We start from the raw sequence: 20,021 nt of genomic DNA on the forward strand, positions 1-20,021 counted from the left end.
GAGAGAAAAGGTGAGGCCCTGAACCGATTATGATGATGCTGACTGACCTCTCGTCGGCAGAGTCACCGAGCACCTTGAAGTTGGACTTTCTCGCCGTGTGGTAGTTGATTCCTGTCCACTCTGCCACGACAGAGTTTCTGGTGTAGAGCCATGAATTTCCATTACAGAGCAGATGATTAAAACCCATGGTGAGCTCCCCTTCTTCATGGTAGGTGGGCCCGTGACCACAGTCTCTGGTTCTCTTCAGGGCTTCTCATCTGCCAGTTTCCCACAGGAGTGGATGATTTCTACTCTGGAGGTTGGGGTTGTGGCCCCTTTGTAGACGAGCAGAGGATGATCTCCACATTGAACAGGTAAAGTTAGATCCATTTCCATTAAATCAGACCTTGAAAGGCCATTTAGGGAAGTGACTTCTACATCATAAAATTATGATGTTATCTTGAGAGAAAGTTATGTCCATTTCTCTCCTTTGGATGGACCTTAAATCTGTATTATCCAGGCAGACGAGACTCTTGTTCATAAATGACTTATGTTCTATTTAAAAGTATGTGAAAATGGAAATTTCCGAGTTTTCCATAGTAATTTATTCCACAGTCTTATAACGTTCGTTGTAAGAATACCGAAGCATACTTAATGTTCATTTTTTTTCAAGGAAAGGGAAAACCGTCAGTCGTTATTTGGGAAAACACACACGTGCGCGTGCACGCACGCGCACACACACACACACACTCACCCCTCAAAGAGTATCAGGTGGACCATGGACTTCTCCCCAAGTCAGAGTTTGATGATGGTATTTAGGAGGTAATGTAATCATTTTTGTGTTTATGGATCTCTTCAGACTTTTCTCTGTTGCATTTAAGGTGTATAAAGATTACCTGCTTTTTAAAGAGTCTATGCAGACCTGATACCAACCCTTCTGCGTCTTTTTCTGTTTCCAAAGCTTTTGTGCTCTGCTGCCTTCATGCCCTCTTAGTTTCATGATCTGCTGCATATATTTCAGTGGTAAACAGTGCTGGGCTCAGAGATAACTCTGTTATTCTGCACACCGGCTCATCTGTGTTAAAATACTTGTAATGACGGTAATTTAGGCACATAGAGCCCAGAGCCCTGGCATATGTACCTCCCTTCTTTCTGTCATAAGTGTTAGTGTCTGCACTGACCACACTCCTGTGGTCATTTGGATCACGAGATATTTGCTCATCTGCTGTGTGAAACTACTCTTCATGAAGATTTCTTTTCCTGCTAGACCCGAGTACACAGAATAATTTGCATGGAGTATAGGCATGTTTAGTAAACTATGAATTCCAGGAAAAATTGAATTATGGAATCATTTACATCCCAAACAGTCCTATAATATATTAAATCGATGATGCTCCATCAGTTGTAAAAACCGAATTCAAATTCTTGAGTGTCTGTTTTCAAGCTTTTTTCTTTCAAAAGACTTATTTTTTATGACCCATTCTTGTAGGACACAGGACCCGTATGAAGTGGCATTTCTTTCTCCTTTATTAAGCATGGCTCAGATGGCAGGGCACTAAAGCCCAGAGCTCGGTCCATTCTGAGCCTCCAGAGCCACAGTCACTGCAGTTCAGCTTCATGAGGCCACTTGGGTCATGACAGTGGACGGCGTTAGCCGAGGTACGTAGCAGAGAGGGACGCCGGACACGCTTTCACTGCTGGCGGTCACAGCCGGAGGACACACTTGCGGCTTGGCTCAGAGCAGGCGGCGTGCAGCAGCCTTGGAGCGGCGAGGATCGGCTGCTCTCCTGTCTCACAGTCACCAATCTCGGTCACAGTGGCTGACGCTTTGCCGCTTCCGTCCCCGCGTCAGGCAGAGACGTAACCTCTTACGGGACAGCAGCTGGGGCTCATTCTCACTGCATTTTCGGCACTGATAACAGAATCGGGGGGGGGGGGGGGGCGTGGAACACAAAATCAGGCAAGTCGGAGACCTGAGACTCCTTCTCCCTCGCCCTTACTCCCGTATTCAGTCCATCACGAATTTCTCTTGCCGCCTGGATGCTGTTTTAATGGGGCGCCTGGGTGGCTCAGTCGGTTAAGCGGCCGACTTCGGCTCAGGTCACGATCTCACACTCCGTGAGTTCGAGCCCCGCGTCGGGCTCTGTGCTGACCGCTCAGAGCCTGGAGCCTGTTTCAGATTCTGTGTCTCCCTCTCTCTGACCCTCCCCCATTCATGCTCTGTCTCTCTCTGTCTCAAAAATAAATAAACGTTAAAAAAAAAAATTTAAAAAAAATAAAATAAAATAAAACCGCCCGTCTCTGTCCGTCTCCACCACAACCGCTGCGATTACCTTGACCCAAATCACCGTCTCTTTTGAATGCGTTTGCCGGGATCGCCACAGTGGCCCTAACTGGTCTACCCCTTCTGCTCTGGCCCCTCTTAATTCCTTCTCTGTGGAGCGGCCAGATGAACTTTTAACAGTACAGCTCCTTCAAAGGCTGTCTGCTGCCTTTTTATAATAATGGTTAATCATACTCATCACCATCACACTGGCAGTGCTTTGACCAAGGCCGATGGTGGGGTGGTCACATACTTTACTGTTCACACAAGGCCTTTTTTTTTTTCTAGCAATATCTTCTCTATTTTTTGTTTATTTTTTTAATATAATGTATTGTCAGATTGACTTACATACAACACCCAGTGCTCATCCCAACAGGTGCCCTCCTCAGTGCCCATCACCCCTTTCCCCTCCCCCCCACCCCCCATCCACCCTCAGTTTGTTCTCTGTATTTAAGAGTCTCTTACGGTTTGCCTCCCTCACTCTCAGTTTGTGACTCTTTTTTCGCCCTTCCCGTCCCCCACGGTCTTCAGCTAAGTTTCTCAAGATCCACATATGAGTGAAAAGATATGGTATCTGTCTTTGTCTGACTGACTTACTTCACTCAGCATCCATGTTGCTGCAAACGGCATGATTTCATTCTTTCTCATTGCCAAGTTGTATTCCATTGTATATATAAACCGTGTTGTCTTTATCCATTTGTCAGTTGATGGACATTTGGGCTCTTTTCATAATTCGGCTATTGTTGAAAGTGCTGCTGTAAACATTGGGGTACACGTGCCCCTGTGCATCAGCACACCAGTATCCCTTGGGTAAATTCCCAGCAGTGCTATTGCTGGGTCGTAGGGTAGTTCTATCTGTAATTTTTTGAGGAACCTCCACACTGTTTTCCAGAGCGGCTGCACCAGTTTGCATTCCCACCAACAGTGCAAGAGGATTCCCGTTTCTGCACATCCTCCCCAGCATCTAGTTTCCTGATTTGTTCATTTTAGCCATTCTGACCAGCATGAGGTGGTATCTCAGTGTGGCTTTGATTTGTATTTCCCTGATGAGGAGTGACGTTGAGCATCTTTTCATGTGTCTGTTGGCCATCTGGATGTCTTCTTTGGAAAAGTGTCTATTTATCTCTTGTGCCCATTTCTTCACTGGATTATTTGTTTTCAGGTGTGGAGTTTGGTAAGTTCTTTATAGATTTTGGATGCTAGGCCTTTTTCCGATACGTCATTGGCAAATATCTTTTCCCATTCCATTGGTTGCCTTTTAGTTTGGTTGATTGTTTCCTTTGCGGTAAGGAAGTTTTTTATCTTGGTGAGGTCCCAATAGTTCATTTTTGCTTTTAACTCCCTTGCCTTTGGAGATGTGTCTAGTAAGAAATTTCTGCGACTGAGGTCCAAGAGGTTGTTGCCGGCTTTCTCCTCTAGGATTTTGATGGTATCCTGCCTCACATATAGGTCTTTCATCCATTTTGACTTTATTTTTGTGTATGGTGTAAGAAAGTGGCCTAGTTTCATTCTTCACATTGCTGTCCAGCTTTCTCAGCACTGTTTGCTAAAGAGACTGTCTTTATTCCATTGGATATTTTTTTCTACTTTCTCAAAGATTAGTTGGCCATACATCTGTGTGTCCAATTTTGGGTTCTTTATTCTATTCCATTGGTCTATGTGTCTGTTTTTGTGCCAATACCATACTGTCTTGATGATAACAGCTTTGTAGTAGAGGTTAAAGTCTGGGATTGTGATGCCTCCCGCTTAGGTCTTCTTCTTCAACATTACTTTGGCTATTCAGGGTCTTTTGTGGTTCCATACAAATTTTAGGATTGCTTATTCTAGCTTTGAGAAGAATCCTGGGGCAATTTTGGTTGGGATTGCATTGAATGTGTAGATTACTTTGGGTAATACTGACATTTTAACCATATTTATTGTTGGAAACCATGAGCATGGAATGACTTTCCATTTCTTTCTGTTTTCTTCAATATCCTTCATAAACTTTCTACAGTTTTGAGCATACAGATCTTTTATATCTTTGGTTAGGTTTATTCCTAGGTATTTTATAGTTCTTGGTGCAATTGTGAATGGGATCAGTTTCTTGATTTCTCTTTCTGTTGCTTCATTATTGGCATATAAAAATTGGTTTTGTATCCTGCAACTTTGGTGAATTCATGTATTAGTTCTAGGAGACTTTTGGTGGAGTCTTTCGGGTTTTCCATGTAGAGTATCATGCACACAAGGATATTTTTGAACGTGAAGTGGCACTGTTGAAAATCACACAGCGATGATGTGGAAACCATAATGTTCACTTGCCTTGTCTGCAACTCCCTGTAAGGCCTGGGCCATATTCACCCTGCTCCCATTCACTCTCTCTGCACCTGCACATCTGCTTGCTTTTCAGTCTTTTGTACTTTTCAGGTTCACTCCCCATGTTTGCTACCACCACAGGGCCTTTGTGCCTGACATCACTCAAGTGTCTGACTCCTACTGATCTTTTAGCCCTTAGCTTCTGCATGGCATCTCATTAAGTAGGCTAAAGGTTAAATATTTTTTATATGTTCTTACTACAGTGACAAGTACAATTTAACATTTAATTATTTGAATGAATACTAGTAATAGACTGGTGATATTATATTATCGATACACCAGTCATAGAATGCAGCGGTCAGCACAATGGCAAAACAACCTCTACACAGCTGGCCCTTGACCAACATGGGTTTGAGCTGTGGGCCCGCCTATCTGTGGGTTCTTTGTGGTGCCAAACTGTAAAGGTACTTTCTCTTCCATGTGAGTTTCCTAACCTCTTCTCTTCTCTAGCTTACTGCGTTAAGAGAAACAGTATATAATACGTGTTAAGTTAACTTCTGGGGGGAGTCAGAAGTTGTGTGGGGATTTCTGACCCTCCGCCCGGCGGGGTTGGGTGCACCTACTGCCCATGTTGTTCAAGGGTCAAATGTATATTTAAATTCTGTATTTTAAGTAAAAAGAAACTGGCTATATGGACTCCAGTTTACTGTAAAAATACAGTCTCTGTCTTAGCACTGTTAATATGCTGTTTATTAATTTATTAAAAATACAGTAATTTAATACTCCACTTTAGTAATTCCACAGAGTAACCCAAAATTTGAAGTTAAAACATGGGTTCGTGAGAAGAGGCTGTCCTCAGTGAGAAACCCTTGGCATTTCGAGTGATAATATACAGAATTGGTGGATTCTGGAACAGATGATCTGGGTTTTAAATGATTTTACCACTCACTGTCTGGGTGGCCTTGAGCAAGTTACTTAGTTTCCCTGGGTCTCCCTTTTGCCCATCTGTAGAATGAATATAATAATGGCATCTGGTATTTCATAGGGCTTTTAAGAAAATCAAATCGGGTAGTACCTACAAGATACTTAGAACAGTTTTTGGCACATAGGAGAAATTGAGTGACTACTAGCTGTTACTCTTATCTGTGTTATTGTTACTCTGTTGATTCATTTACGAGATATTTATTCAATATCTGCCTTGTTCCTGGCATTGTTCTAGGTGCTGGGAATTCAGATGTGATCAAGATAGGGCTTGTTGTGCATTTGGTGTGATCCGTTAATACTTCAATTTCATTGTCTGAGAAGTATCCTGACTGAAATAAATGTCATGGTTTGTTGGGGCACATTGGTGGGGAGGAGTTGGGTCCACTTGAAGGTTGAGTCTGCAGTCACAGAACTGGGGAGCAGTGTAGGGCTGGGAAAGAGCACAGAGAAAGGGCCCTGAGATGGAAAGAGCTTAGCCTGGTTAACAGTTAAAAAGTGAGCATGGCTGGATTGTTTATACGTGAGTAGAGAGGGTAGGGGGCCTAACAGAGACAGGAAGCAGATGAGGCAGGTACGTGGGGGGGGGGGGGGGTTGTATAGAAAAATGACAAGCCATCCAATTCTCCTTAATTTACTTCTGAAGAAGCAGAAAGCCATGTGCCCTGAGCAGGGTCATGTAGAAAATTAGTGATGGGGCTGGAACTAGAAGCTAAGTGTCCCATGTTCATATATGCATGTGTGTGTACATGTGTGTATATATACATACATGCGCACACACATGTTTTAACTATTGAAGCATATGTATAAAAATTGCACACATGTTACATAGAACAATTTTCTGTGAAGTTTCACAAAGTGAGCCCCCCTGTTACATGCCCCCCCTGCCCGTTACACCTCCCTGTTACACCCCTCCACTGTTCTATCCCGCAGAGGTAAATTGGTCCTGACCTCTGACACCACACATTAGTCCTGCCTGATTTTGAACTGCTATGAACTTTTGGATGGAAGTGTGTGCTGTAGTAACTTCTTTCTGTCTGGCTTCTTGGCCTGCACATGTCTGAGATTCATGTGTGGGGGTGTGCGCGGCAGTAGTTGTTGCGTTCCCAGTGCTCTGTAGTCTTTTACTGTCGGAACACGTGGAGGTTTCCAGTTTACTCGCCCACCGGAAGTCCCTAAAGAGACAGGGTGTGTGTGTGTGTGTGTGTGTGTGTGTGTGTGTGTGTGTGTGTGATGAAAGATGGATTGTGATTCCTGTCATTTATGTGTGCGTGTTAATCTTGCTTGTCTTTTGTTTTTTTAGCCAGTTGAAGTCTCTATGGAAACATTTCTTTTAGAGCCCACTTTGATACCAAGTGGGTGTCCCTTGGTCACTTTGAAAATAAAATGCCTGGTTGAAACCCAGACTTGCATGACTAGAGATCACCCACTATGCCCCTTGGTTAAAGAGGTATTAATCATAAATGGAAATAGGTTGGATGAATTTGTCACGTTTTCAAATGGTGCTGATCATTGAGCTTTTCAGCCTTTTGAAATATTATCTAGGGTATTACATGCTTCCAGGAGGTCAAGGATGATTGGCTACTTAATTGGGCCAAATAGCCATCATTTATACTTGCTAAAATTAGGTCTCTTTAAATAAGTGATTGATTAATTGGATGTATGCCATTTTCATGTGTATTTCATTCAATTTTTTTTCTTTCTCTCTCTTTTTTTTTTTTTTTTTGAACATTTCAGATGATGTCGTGCCGTATTTTAAGACAGAGCCAGGCCTGCCGCAGATTCACCTGGAAGGCAACCGCCTTGTTCTCACTTGCCTCGCTGAAGGGAGCTGGCCTTTGGAGTTCAAGTGGATGCACAATGACAGTGAGCTCACCACCTACAGCAGCGAATATAAGTAATTGATTGCTTGAAAATAAGATTCCGTTTCAGGCTGATGTGTTTAGAGTATTTGCCTTTTGGGCCATAATAGCACAAGAGGTGAAAATATTTGATTGAATTTCTAATGCATTAGGATTAAAGGGATAGATTTAATTAGAATGTGATTTAATATTCTGATCGACATTGTATTTATAACTAGGAGGTGTATCATTATATTTGTAAAAGGAAGTCTGTTAGCGAAATTACCAGACTGAAAAAAGTTGTAGTTACAGAGGGATGCAAGTAACAGGTTTCGCGTGATGAATTTGCACTCTTGTGGCAACGGCCCCACCCGCCAGTGTCGTTCGTATTCAAGGAGCATGAATATTTAGACAGAGATCTTTATTTTTTTTATTTTTTTATTTTTTCAACGTTTATTTATTTTTGGGACAGAGAGAGACAGAGCATGAACAGGGGAGGGGCAGATAGAGAGGGAGACACAGAATCGGAAACAGGCTCCAGGCTCTGAGCCATCAGCCCAGAGCCCGACGAGGGGCTCAAACTCCCAGACCGTGAGATCGTGACCTGGCTGAAGTCGGACGCTCAACCTAACCGACTGCGCCACCCAGGCGCCCCTAGACAGAGATCTTTAAATCAGGAGCTTCTGGAGCTCTGAGTCGTCAACAGAAAATTGACCCGGCTAACTTTCAGAGTCAGGACAGGGAGGATGGAAGTGTGGGGGAGGGGCGTGAGCACAGCATCTCATCCAGCAAGGATGTTCACTCGAGTCCTGGGTGTGGCTGCAGTGAGCCCAACACCGGGCAGAGAACAAGTGGTGAGCGGGGACGAGGACGAGATGCAGCCACATGGGAGGTGTGGCTTCACCCAGCACCAGTGGCACCAGCTCTTGAGCCTCCGTGTCTCCTTGTGGTGCCAAGGTCTTTCGGGTTCGAATCTCAGCTTTAGCTTCCGTTTCTGTGTGGGCTGGTTATACCAGATGCAACAGTTCTGAGGATGGGGAACTGGTGACTTCCTAAAAAGTCCAAAAGGTCCCCAGATCAGCGCAATCAGCAATGTCATGCTCTTATTTAACTAAGAGAATTGGCTGTTCAGAGGTGTTTTAAATAGAGTAATGAGTTCTCAACGTGGGGCATAACCCATCACCTACTCTTGAAAAGTTAGAGGTTTGGGGCACCTGGCTGGCTCCGTCAGAATAGCATGTGACTCTTGATCGAGGGGTTGTGAGTTCAAGCCCCATGCTGGCTGTAGAGACTACTTAAATAAACTTAAAAAAATAAAAAAATAAAAGAGGGGCACCTGGATGTCTAAGTCCATTAAGAGTTCGATGCCTGATTTTGGCCCAGGTCATGATCTCATAGTAGATTGAGCCCTCCTCAGGCTCTGCTTTGACAGCACAGAGACTGCATGGGATTCTCTGTCTCCCCCTTTTCTCTTTCTTTCTTCCCCCTCTCAAAATAAATAAGCTTAAAAAAATAAAAACTTACCTGCTATTTACCTTTTGGGATGAGCACTGGGTGTTGTATGGAAACCAATTTGACAATAAATTTCATATATTGAAAATAAAATAAAATAAAATAAAATTGTAAGATTTCATATAAAAATCCACTCTCTGATCCCTCTTGACCAGGCAGAAGGCCTGGCCACTCAGCTCTGGCCTCCGCGCACCCCCCTCCCCCCCCCGCCACAGAAGCAGGTGCTGGCCAGTGCTCCCCTTCAGGAAGGGCTCAGTGCTCTGGTCCCCACATCATCTGTATGACGCCACACTTGGTTTGCTCAGTTCTCTTCTTCCCCTGCCCTTTGTAGACATAAGAGTTTGTGACCTCCTCTTTCATGATCAGGCCTGTACTGTCAGGGTATCTGCTGTTGTAGGAGCAATTTATCATAATACTTACGAGCATGTTGACATCAACAGACTCAGGTTTGAATCCCAGCTCACTACCAATTAGCATTAGCAGTGTGATCTCCTGCAAGCCACTTATCAGTTCCACTTTTAACGTCTGCAAAATGGGGCTGATCGTACCTCATTTGTCGTGTTGTGAGCGTTAAAAGGTGCTAATGTAGGTAAAACAGTGTATGTTCTGGCCCACAAGCAATCTGCTAATAAATCCTAGGCGATACTGTATATCATCATAATGAGACATTAGGGTACTTGGTTTGTTAGGAGGGGCATAAGAAAGAAAAAGACAAAAAGTAAGCTTAGAAATGAGAAGCATGTGTGAGTGATGGGCTTTAACAGCAGGTGCCTTGAATTCGGATATTTCTATTCAATTTACTATTTGTGTGACTTTGGACAGGTTACCTAACCAGTTTGATCTTGCTTTTCTCATCTGTAAAATGGGTATAATAAAACTCAATTCAGAGGGTTGTCATAAAAATGAAATGACATAATGTTTTGTATGCCCCTGGGAGAAAGGGATGAAGTCTCAGAAGAATCCAGATTGTTCTTCCATATAAAAAATAGTAATGTGGATGATATATAATGATGGTGTTCAGATTGAGGTATGTGGTCGTGGATAGTGGCAAAGGAATTGCTTTCTAGATGTTCAGTTTCCATATGTGTGTTTTCTGAGGTTGAGCTGACTGAGAACATGCCTTTTTGCAGACACCCGGGATTCTGCCCTTTTGTGCTGTTTGCCCCAGTTCGCCGAAGGAAGGCTCACTTTCCCCATCTGAGTCCTCCTGTGGAACTGCCTCTCAGGTGCAGGACGAGTGCCTACGTCCAAATATTTGGCTTGAACAAAATGAGGGGCTCTTTTAGACAACCCCTGAAGAGCTACTTGGCCTCTAGTCTATACATATTCCTTTTAAGGAAAAGTAGGGCTCTAGAAATGGGATATTTTGACCATTCTTGAATTTTTAAAAAAAAAAATTGGGACATGTTGTACATAGGTAGGCAGCAAGAGCTGTACCATTTTTTTTGAGACAACCCCACCATTTCCATTCTCCAACTGTCCTCAGAGAATATATTGTGCCTCAAGGGACGTGTAGTGAGAACAAAGGAAAGAGCGCGTGCAAGTTAGATCTCCACGGCTGAGGGCACCTTGTCTTCTCCGGGCAGCATGCTCACAGCGGCGCCCCGGGGTGTGTCCACTTACACGTAGCAGAAGCAGAGTATTCCAGAGCTGTTGGAAAGAAGAAACAAGCTGTGAAATACTCTTTAATGAAGCACACTCTGTCTGCATTTCACCCTCCTCTGTAATGAGGCTGAGGGCTCAGTGGCACATTTCAAGGAGGAGGAGGAAGAAAGTTCTGTTTACTTCCATCAGATCCATGTTGTATCTTGATGTACGAAGAACATGCATGATAGGAAAGTTAGGGCTTTGTATTTTCTCAAACATTTATTCAGAAGACACTTTCATTAACTTCTGCAAAAGAGATGATTTGAGATTCTAAATCCATATCCTTTTTCATTACTTTCCTGTGTTTTGATTGTTGCTATGCTTCAATCTCTTCTCTAGTTTATTTCCTTCTTCCGTGTACTCTTTAGATTTAAATGAACTGTATGCAAATATGTGGTCAGTACCTTCTCTTTGTTGTTAATTTCTATCCAATTTTATTTATTCTAATAGTAAATAACTTGACATTCAGTGAAATAAAAAGTAATTGAAAAAAAAACCAGCCACTATCCTCCCATTAAGAGACACATTTTCTAAGTTTTTAATGCTTAATAATTATATTTCAAAGTTTGTGATACATTTATTTTTTTTTGATAAACTAATAATAATAGTTGCCATGACCCTGTAATACAGAAGAATTTTTTTAAGCACTTAGAATGTTTTGATCAAAGGACATCCTTTTTAAATTGCCATTTGTATGTGTATTTTTATTTCAGAGAAGTATGATGGATAATCAAGAAGTATCTTTGAAGCATAACAATATATTACATAAGAATAAAATTCTATGGGATAAATAGACCTACTAATTAAGTTCAAAGAGTAAAATGGAGCAGTATGAAGGTTCCTATCTGTTAAAGAGTTCATTATTAAAGAAGGGATGATGTGTGTTTCAAAATCATTATATTATTTATATTCCATTGGATCCATGTAAAACAGCGGTGTAATAGTTTTATTCTAAAATGCTAAACCACACACCATGCCACTATTATATGTGCAGCTGCTGAGACTTAGGATAAAACAGTTCTGGTGTCCACTCGAAAATGTGCAAGGAGATGGAGGTTTTTTGGCGTTGCTCTTTGCACTAGAAATTTTACCTGTTAATTTGACATTCCCTGGATAATCCTCAGGAAGGCAAAGCATTGTGGGTCACTGAGGCAGGATTGCAGGGGCAGCTCATTATACGTGGACCATTACAATGGGGTAGATGCTTCCTTCCCATTTCCCTGGAAACTTAGTAGGAAGAAATGGGTGGTTCTAAAGCACCAACAGTTTGGGAACAATGTGATAAATTATATTCTGTTCACTGAGGGCTTCAGACACCCAGATGGGTTGTCAAGGATCCATAGTATTTTGTCCTCCCTTTTTTCAAGAAATAAACGCTGCCCAAAAAGCTCATGCTCTTTTTTCAAATTACTCTTTCATCTACTTCCTTCCAATAAGCACCTTCAGCTGTCATATGTTAACCTTCATTAGACATTCTAAGTCTCAAATTGAAAAACATGGCTACTTTATGAAAATGGTAGTGGTTTTTTCTCTGAAATTGAGTCCCTCTCCCCCCCCTTTGATGTCACTATGAAAATGCTAATCCTATAAAAGGAAAATAATATAAACTCACCTTTTCCAGCTTTGACTGGAAATAGCATTTTCTTTGCTGCTTGTGTTACAAGCTGCCCCCAAAATTTCAGTGAGTCGCGAATGTTATTCCCATGGATGCTTATATCCACATTCAGGCATAGGTGATCCTGTAACCACAATTGTAATAGTTAGGTCATTAAACCAGGTTTGCATAGCTGTCAAAGGCAGATGGGTCTCTTTTTTTTCCCCCAGAAAGTATTTATTCTCAATTACTTTCTACTTGGAGATAAAAAATTACATTCGGATACAGGTAGATAGATGTCTAAGCCAATAATTTCTTAGTACTAGGCGTACTATTCATTTTATACCAGGAAGAATAATTGGATACTGTGAAGTGCTAAAAATCTTATATCTCCTTACGTGACCCGTCTCTGTGGTTCAGTTTCTGTGACAGTATAAACAATAGAAACTTGATGGATGATTCTTTTTTTTTTTTTATTCCAGTAAGAAAATAGGGGTGGTTAAGGACAAAGTAACTTTTTCTTATGTCTTATAAAAAGAAGAAAAATTTCACAGTATCAACAAAAATTATTAAATACCTGGGACTAACCTTTATAAGAACCTACACGAAGAAAAGTGGAAAGCCTCACTGGGAGATATAAAAGAGAATCCTAGATCGGAAATCTGCACAACGTAAAACTAGATAAAGTATACGAAACAGTTGTATCCAAGACAGACAGAAACCAGGCGAGCCCTCTGACTGGCCCAGCTTTTCTTCTGTGCCAGAATTTCCAGGCTGTGGCTGTGGGGGCGGGGGGGGGGTTGCTAATACCCGGAGGACTCTTGAGTTGAAGAGATTGGAGAATCCAGAGGGATCAAGGCCGAGTGCCCGAGAAAGGGAATCTAGAGGTCTACAGCGGTTCTGTGTTGAGCGTTTGGCAGAATATTTATCAGCACATTTGGTGAGGAGACTCCCCAAGGCCAAGGAAAGGGCTGCCCAGAAGTGATGGCCGTACTTCCCATGCTTGCCACAGGGCTGGGCAGAGGACCTGTTCTCACCAGCCGTACCCCAAACTCTTATAATTTATGGGGTTATGGGATAGAGGATCCATAAGTATCTTGGGTCTGTAGTGGGAATTATTAGCCCTTGACCAAATGCAGTTCTGATCCTGCCTAAGATTTTATAAACAAGACCAGGAAGGATCAAACGACTTTCAAGTATCTTTGAAGCATCAGAGAGCAAAGCCCAAGGATGTTTACAGGAATACAAAAATATCTAGTACCAAACAGGGTAAAATCCACAATGTCTAGAATGGAATCAAAGATTATTAGGCATGTAAAGAGGAAGGAAAGCATGACCCTTAAGGAGGACAAAAATCAGTCTATTAATCTATCAAGCCAAAGCTGGCACACATGTTAGAATTAGCAGAGAAAGGCACTGAAACATCATAACTGTATTCCCTGTGATCAAAGCTAAATACATACAAGATGTTAAAAGGCCGAAATCAAACTCCTGAGGATGAAACCTGTGATATCTGAGATGAAAAACACACTGGATGGGAGAGTAGCAGAGTAGATGTTCCAGAAGAAAATGTTAGTAAACTTAAAGATACAGCAGTGGGATTATCCACAATGAAAGGCAGATACAAAAAAAAAAAAAAAAAAAAAAAAGGACTCAAACACAATGAAAAGAGCATTAGTGACTTACAGGACAACTTCAGAGAGTCTAATCTGAGTGTGTTTGGAATCCCAAAGGAGGCAGGAGTGGAAAAATTGTTGAAGAAATCAGATGGCAGATGTTCTCCAGTTGATGAAACCTACAAACCCCCCAGTGCGGGAAGCTCCTCTGGTCCCTGTAGTGGTGTTACTGGCCAATGCAATAAAGAAGAAAAATACAAAAGAAATAGCATCTAGATTGTAAGACATAAAAATGTCTTTTATTGAAGGTCTTTTATTTCTACATCGTCTATGTAGAAAATGTGACATTATCTATAAACAAGCTGCTAAAACTAGTAAGTGGGCTTAGCAGTGTTCCAGGATGTAAGATCAGTGTTCAGAAATCTTCAGACCCTGAGACAAAGCAGCTAATTAGGCTTCATTACTACACCATGGGAAAGACTCCTCTACATGTTTTTTGTTTTGTTTTGCTTTTGATCTGCTGTGTCCCCCCGTCACCAAGAGGAAAGGTCTGTTTAACAGAACTCTTCCGTTAGGTCACATGTAATGACCCACTGGTTTCTCCATCATCTCACTGGACTGAGCGCGACACCCACCCGTGTCTTTGCGCAAGGGCATGGTGCCCCCAGCTGTCTGGTTTCAGTTTTCCCGACTTGGTTTATAGTCACTCTTTTCTGCTGCTTAATTCTCCACTGGTCTTGTCCTCTTTGAACTGCCCAGCTCACAATAATCACAGTTAAATTTTGGCTCAAATGAACTAGTCTTACACAGTTTGGCTCCGAGAAGTAGAATCCCTTATAGGCCCATGCTGTTTACAGCTCTGGGTCCTAAGATCTCCTTAATGTATTTCAGTCTGGGGTTTTCATTTCAGTATTTTGCTTGTGAAAGAAGCCAGCTATAGACTCATTCCACTTGTGATTATTATTTTTTAATGTCACATAGGAAATTTATAAAAAATAGAAGTGAAAGTCTAATTATTTATCATCTCCTCTCACAAAAGAAGAATGAAAGTAATCCCAAGAAAGGTATAAGTGGCTTACAGTTTTTTTTTTCATAACCTTTTTTTTCCCACTTTGAATAAGATTGGCCTTTGGGCCAAGATAGGAAAGTTTCTTATAGAACTTGGTTGTTTATTTTCATGCAAAATAGATATTTTTATAACAGCATAAAAAAATTAAATTGTGGGGGATAGTCTTATCTGAAGTGGCCTGAAATGAATGTAGACCCCCATTCAAAGAAAAGAGCCTCATATCTAGTTGTTTTTTTTTTTAACGTTTGTTTATTTTTGAGAGAGAGAAAGAGTGCAAGCAGGGGCGGGGCAGAGAGAGAGGGAGACACAGAATCTGAAGCAGGCTCCAGTCTCTGAGTTGACGGCACAGAGCCTGGTGTGGGGCTCGAACTCTCAAACTGTGAGATCATGACCTGAACCAAAGTCCGATGCTTAACTGACTGAGCTGTGCCAGCGCCCTGTGCCTTAGATCTGGTTTTAATGGGCATGAGAGTTCTGTTTTGTGAATTGAATTATGTCACCTGACTTCAGAGGGAGAAGTGCAGATGTGCCTTCGCTATTCTGAACCACGGTGGGACTGTGAGACCTGTGTCCTTAGAGTAGCTCGCTGTTGTTGGAAGAACCGCTCAACAGTAAGTAGCCAGTCTACAACCAGGCAGCATTTTGTCAGACACTTTCTAAGCTTTTAGCGCTGCACATTCAGGAAAACTCAGAACAGGTTTATTTGTCCCAGTTTTGGGGGGATTGTTTATCACCTAATGGTTCTTAGTGGTTTGCCAGGAAGCCATGAGTTCTAAAAGAGAGGATTCCGAGAGGCATTATTTAGGTTTTTCTGTTACCACGGTGAGTGCCTGGTAACGTGAAAAGATTTTCCAGCCGCGGTTATTTTGGCTGTGCTCTGGAGGGTAGGCCTTGGGGGGTTCTAGGACGAGCCACAGGGGCAAACTCTCTCTGATGGAAATGGAAAAGGAAGTTGTTGCCTGGGCGCCAGGTTGGTCCCCGAACCACCGGCAGACTGAAGGAGCCTTCAGATCCAAATCGGCCTGGGAGCCGTTCCCCCCAGGGCTCCTGCCGCTGCTCCCACTGGGCCCGGGATGCCGTTGTTTGAGCCTCTGCCCCGACTGGCACTGGACACCGCGCTGTGCCCCTGGTCCAGGGATCTGCTGAGCCCCGGCACCGATGCCGTCCGACCGCTTCTCCATTAGCCCCACTTCTCAGCCTCAGGTCTAAAGACCCAGAGTACGTGTGTCCAGGGGTCTGCCTCCACTGAGACCCACAGTGGAAAATTCTCCAAACACAGGACAGTGCTCTAGATCCTAGGCAGCCCAAACCAGGTCACACATTCACTCCAGGCAGGGCTAGTCAGGCCATTGTTTACGGGCCGAAATGGAGCTCAGGTTGCTTGTTAGAGAAACCCTGAGGTGGGTCATGTGGCCCATCCTGAGAGGCAGCTCAGAACTGAGGTATTCTCCTACTGGAGCAGAAATGGACGTTTAAACCCTTGGTTTTATTGTGATTTTGTGCTTGATTTTCTTTAATTTGCTCTTCCTGATAACGAACTGGCCCTGGAAAATGTTCTGTTAGTCTAGTAGAGACTCTGCCTTTATCCAGTGAATACAAACATTCCCTGCTGTGTTTATTTGAAATAGGAGCAGGCATTTTCTATATTTTGGTGGCATATGGTGCTAAGATTTTATCATACTTTCTTCTAAAGAGCCAGGAAACTTTCTCTGCTTAAAAATGTGTGTTTATAAACAATGGGCTTGCAGTGAATATTCCCATCTGTTAGGTGAACATAATTTGTGTAGGAATTCCTGTAATAGGTGGAGTACTTTGCAACTTTTTGTATATTTTTTCCCTGGCGAGACATGAGACTAAAGAGTTGGTACGGAACAGCATATGCCTAATACTCAATTTTGTATCTGCTCCTCCCTGTGGTTTGAAAACACTGCTATTTTCATGCATTAGTACATACGATTACTGTAGAAATTCATAAGAATTTAAAATCTATTTAGGACCCCGCAAGAGAGAGAAAATGGAATGGATAACAATTATATGATCGCAGACATGTTGCAGAGGTGACACTGTGCGTGTGGTTTTTTCAAACACGTGCTCCTGTGACTCGTGTTATTTCATTTCAAAACACCCATGTTGGCTTTGTGTCAACTTAATCTCAAAACCCCTCCTTATTATAATCACAGTTATGTAACCATCAAAGCTGCTCATCCTTCCAGTCTTGACTTGTCATTTAAATAAATGGCGTTGACTCTTTGTGTTCAGTTTGATCTTACTCTGATTATCCACACTAATTAATTTTGTGTTTGAGATGAGCCATTCCTCAGAATAGAATAAAATTTTGAAGATTAAAACTCAGCGATATTTTTTCATAAAAGATTTTATTAATCTTGTCATGGGACTGTCAAGATGGTTATCAGAGGGAAAACATACTTTGATTAATATTTGCTTAGTGCTGAATTACCTATATTGTCCAAGTGTTTTATTCACTTAAAAATTAGGCCTTTAAGTTCCTTTTTCAGGTTGACTAATTGGACATACTTGAATAAAAAGTTGAGCAATCAGTTGAATATAAGTGATTTCAAGCTATGCTTAGGAACTGAGCCAAGAAAGCCTACCATACGTGGTGCTTTTTATCTGAGTTTTAAAAGTTTCTGGTTATCCTTTGTTAGGAGAAGTAGTTTTAAATTGATGATAATTATGTACGGAACCTCTCTGTAATGAAGGATAGCATCACTCAGTTTTCTCTTTTTCGGAAGATAGGCTACCTTTAAGACTGGGTTTTAGCTCTCTGTGTTCTTTTTTGTAGTACACACCTTCCCATGTGTACGAAGTAGCCAGGACTCAGCCTCATTCTTGGTTTGTTTGTGAACATGGCCTAGAAACCAGTTAGTGTACTCTCTCAGGTATTGTGAAAGGTTGGGGCTCCAGAGCTGTAAAACTCACTTCAAGTGGTCCTTCGTTATAAATCTTACTTGCTTATGGATTTCAAACCATCCTAAGTTATAAAACTAACCATAAACCTAAAGCAGGGTTTTTATGGAAACTGTATCTTCTAAGTACATTTTTTTCTACTATGAAATGTTACTGAAGTTTTTAGAAAGTCTTTGATTTGAAGGATGACGATTGCTTACAGCCACGACAATGGAAAATACAAGTGAAACCACCTTTCAGTTATCCAAAATGTTTTTAAAGTTAATGTCAGACCGTGTGTGGGGAAGTGGGCAAGGGAAGTGTGTGAATTATGTTGGGGGGGTGGTCTCCAACACTGAGTGTCCCTGCTCTCTGCCTCGATGACACCCGTGTCTCATCCTGAAAGTGTTGCTTGAATTTTTATATAGAGTGACACAACACATTATATAAAGATGGTTTCTAGTTCTAGAAATAACTTTTAGAAATTCTGACAGAATTATAACACTTTTTGTTGAAAGGTCTCGTTTACATGTAATGACCTTCAGCTGTTTCACATTTGTCATGTGTTCAGCTAGTTGTGCGTGATAAGTACTCCATGCATGGCATCGTGCTGGGTGCCAGGGCACAGCCATGAACCAGGCAGGTCTAGAGGCTGGTTGCTTGTGCCCCTGACCACCTAGCTGGGGAGACAGACATCGATTATGTAATGTCACAAGTAATTTGCATTTGGGGTAAGCGTGTTGGCCACGGAAGGATTGCATAGACGGCTCACCACAAATGCTTGTTGAACACTTGCAACAGACACAGGACCATTAATACTTCTTTTTGGTGTTTGGCAGGTACATCATCCCGTCCTTACAGAGGCTTGACGCTGGGTTTTACCGCTGTGTGGTGCGAAACAGGATGGGAGCTCTCTTGCAGAGAAGATCAGAAGTTCAAGTCGCATGTATGTGTGCATTGGAAAAGTCCCCAAGTGATGAATCACAGAAACAGAGTGTCTGTGGGGAATGCCGATCAAAATCACCGTTAGCTGTTGTGGGAATTGAGACTGTGTCTTAGATTCTCTTTGGGATAGGGTCATTGCTAAAATTTGTTGGGAGACAGGTAGCCAGTGTAGCTGGCCCAGTGATGGTGATGGGGCTAATGAGGCAAATAGCACTTGTGTAAAATTCACCCGTCAGGGGCTCTGTCAGGCACTGTGGAGGACAAAAAGACATAAAAAATGAACAGGATGCCTTCTCTTTTATGAATTAGCTGCTCGTGGCTTTTATTATCATTGTTATGTTCAGATTCAAATGTTTTTCAAATAAAAAATTAAACCCAATTAGATAAAATTTCTTCAGTTCATAATTAGTTCTTTCCAGCAATTTGTTTAGAAATCCTTTAGCTCCACGATAAAAAGTACACGGATAGTAATGTCCTAGACGGTATTACTGTCTAGGTATTACTGTTGGGGACCTGATGCATTCTCTGTGGGCAAGACTCATTTTAGAGAATGCGGCTTCTGAAAGTAACTGAAGGGGAGATACCAGAATGCAGGGAGTTTGCACATCATTAGCAGGAATTGGAGAGACAAGCTGGTCTGCACAAAGCACTTAATACTTTTCTAGTCCAAAACCTGGCAAAGTAGGGTCCTTCTAAAACGGCCTGTCAGCTTTATTACATTTTGAATTTACTACCGAAATGTCTCTTCATTTAAAAGAAAGCAGAAAGTGTTATGCTACTTTAAATTACGTATTAATACGTTATAACAGATTTGAGAGAACTCGAGAGATCCTAAACTGGGCTGTGCCAACCAAAAAAGACAGTATTTTCTCTTCGTTATTTTGACCACAGGTAAGGCCTATAGTTTTCAGTGTCACTGTATCAAAGAAAACAATTTCTAGTTACTCGTCTATTCTGTCTCTACACGTTTAGTTATGTTTTTAATTACTAGGAAGGCTTAACTTTTCTGAATTGTGGTGAAGTCACTCAGCTAAATCTTACTGCAGGATAATTTGGAACTTGTATTCAATTGAATAATTGAAAACATAATTAATAAATATGAATTTCAGTTCAATACCCCAAACATATTTGAATAAGTTAACAGCTTGGAATTTATGGTAATGTATTAAATTCTATTGAATAAAATTAAATTTTGGACTTTTTCTTGGTTAATTATTTATATCCTTGTTTCTAGAAATTTATCTTTGGCTCTTAGATTTTTTTCTTTCTTTTCTCCTCCTTTTTGTTAACGAGCTTCACTTTAAAAATAACTGTG

At 41.8% G+C, this 20,021-nt stretch overlaps 1 protein-coding gene across 1 annotated transcript in view; it reads left to right on the forward strand.

Annotated features, from left to right (window-relative positions):
• Nucleotides 1–7,318: 7,318 nt before the first annotated feature.
• Nucleotides 7,319–20,021, forward strand: part of SDK1 (sidekick cell adhesion molecule 1) — a 530,100-nt gene continuing 517,397 nt past the window's right edge. The window contains exons 1-2 of the mRNA XM_040455762.1: nucleotides 7,319–7,472; nucleotides 18,601–18,707. Of these exons, the coding sequence (XP_040311696.1) occupies nucleotides 7,429–7,472; nucleotides 18,601–18,707 (151 nt within the window). The 5' untranslated portion in view covers nucleotides 7,319–7,428. The remainder of the gene's footprint in view (nucleotides 7,473–18,600; nucleotides 18,708–20,021) is intronic.

This window comes from Herpailurus yagouaroundi, unplaced genomic scaffold (genome assembly GCF_014898765.1).
Source record: "Herpailurus yagouaroundi ecotype Mexico unplaced genomic scaffold, PumYag 216, whole genome shotgun sequence".
NCBI classification, from domain to species: domain Eukaryota; kingdom Metazoa; phylum Chordata; class Mammalia; order Carnivora; family Felidae; genus Herpailurus; species Herpailurus yagouaroundi.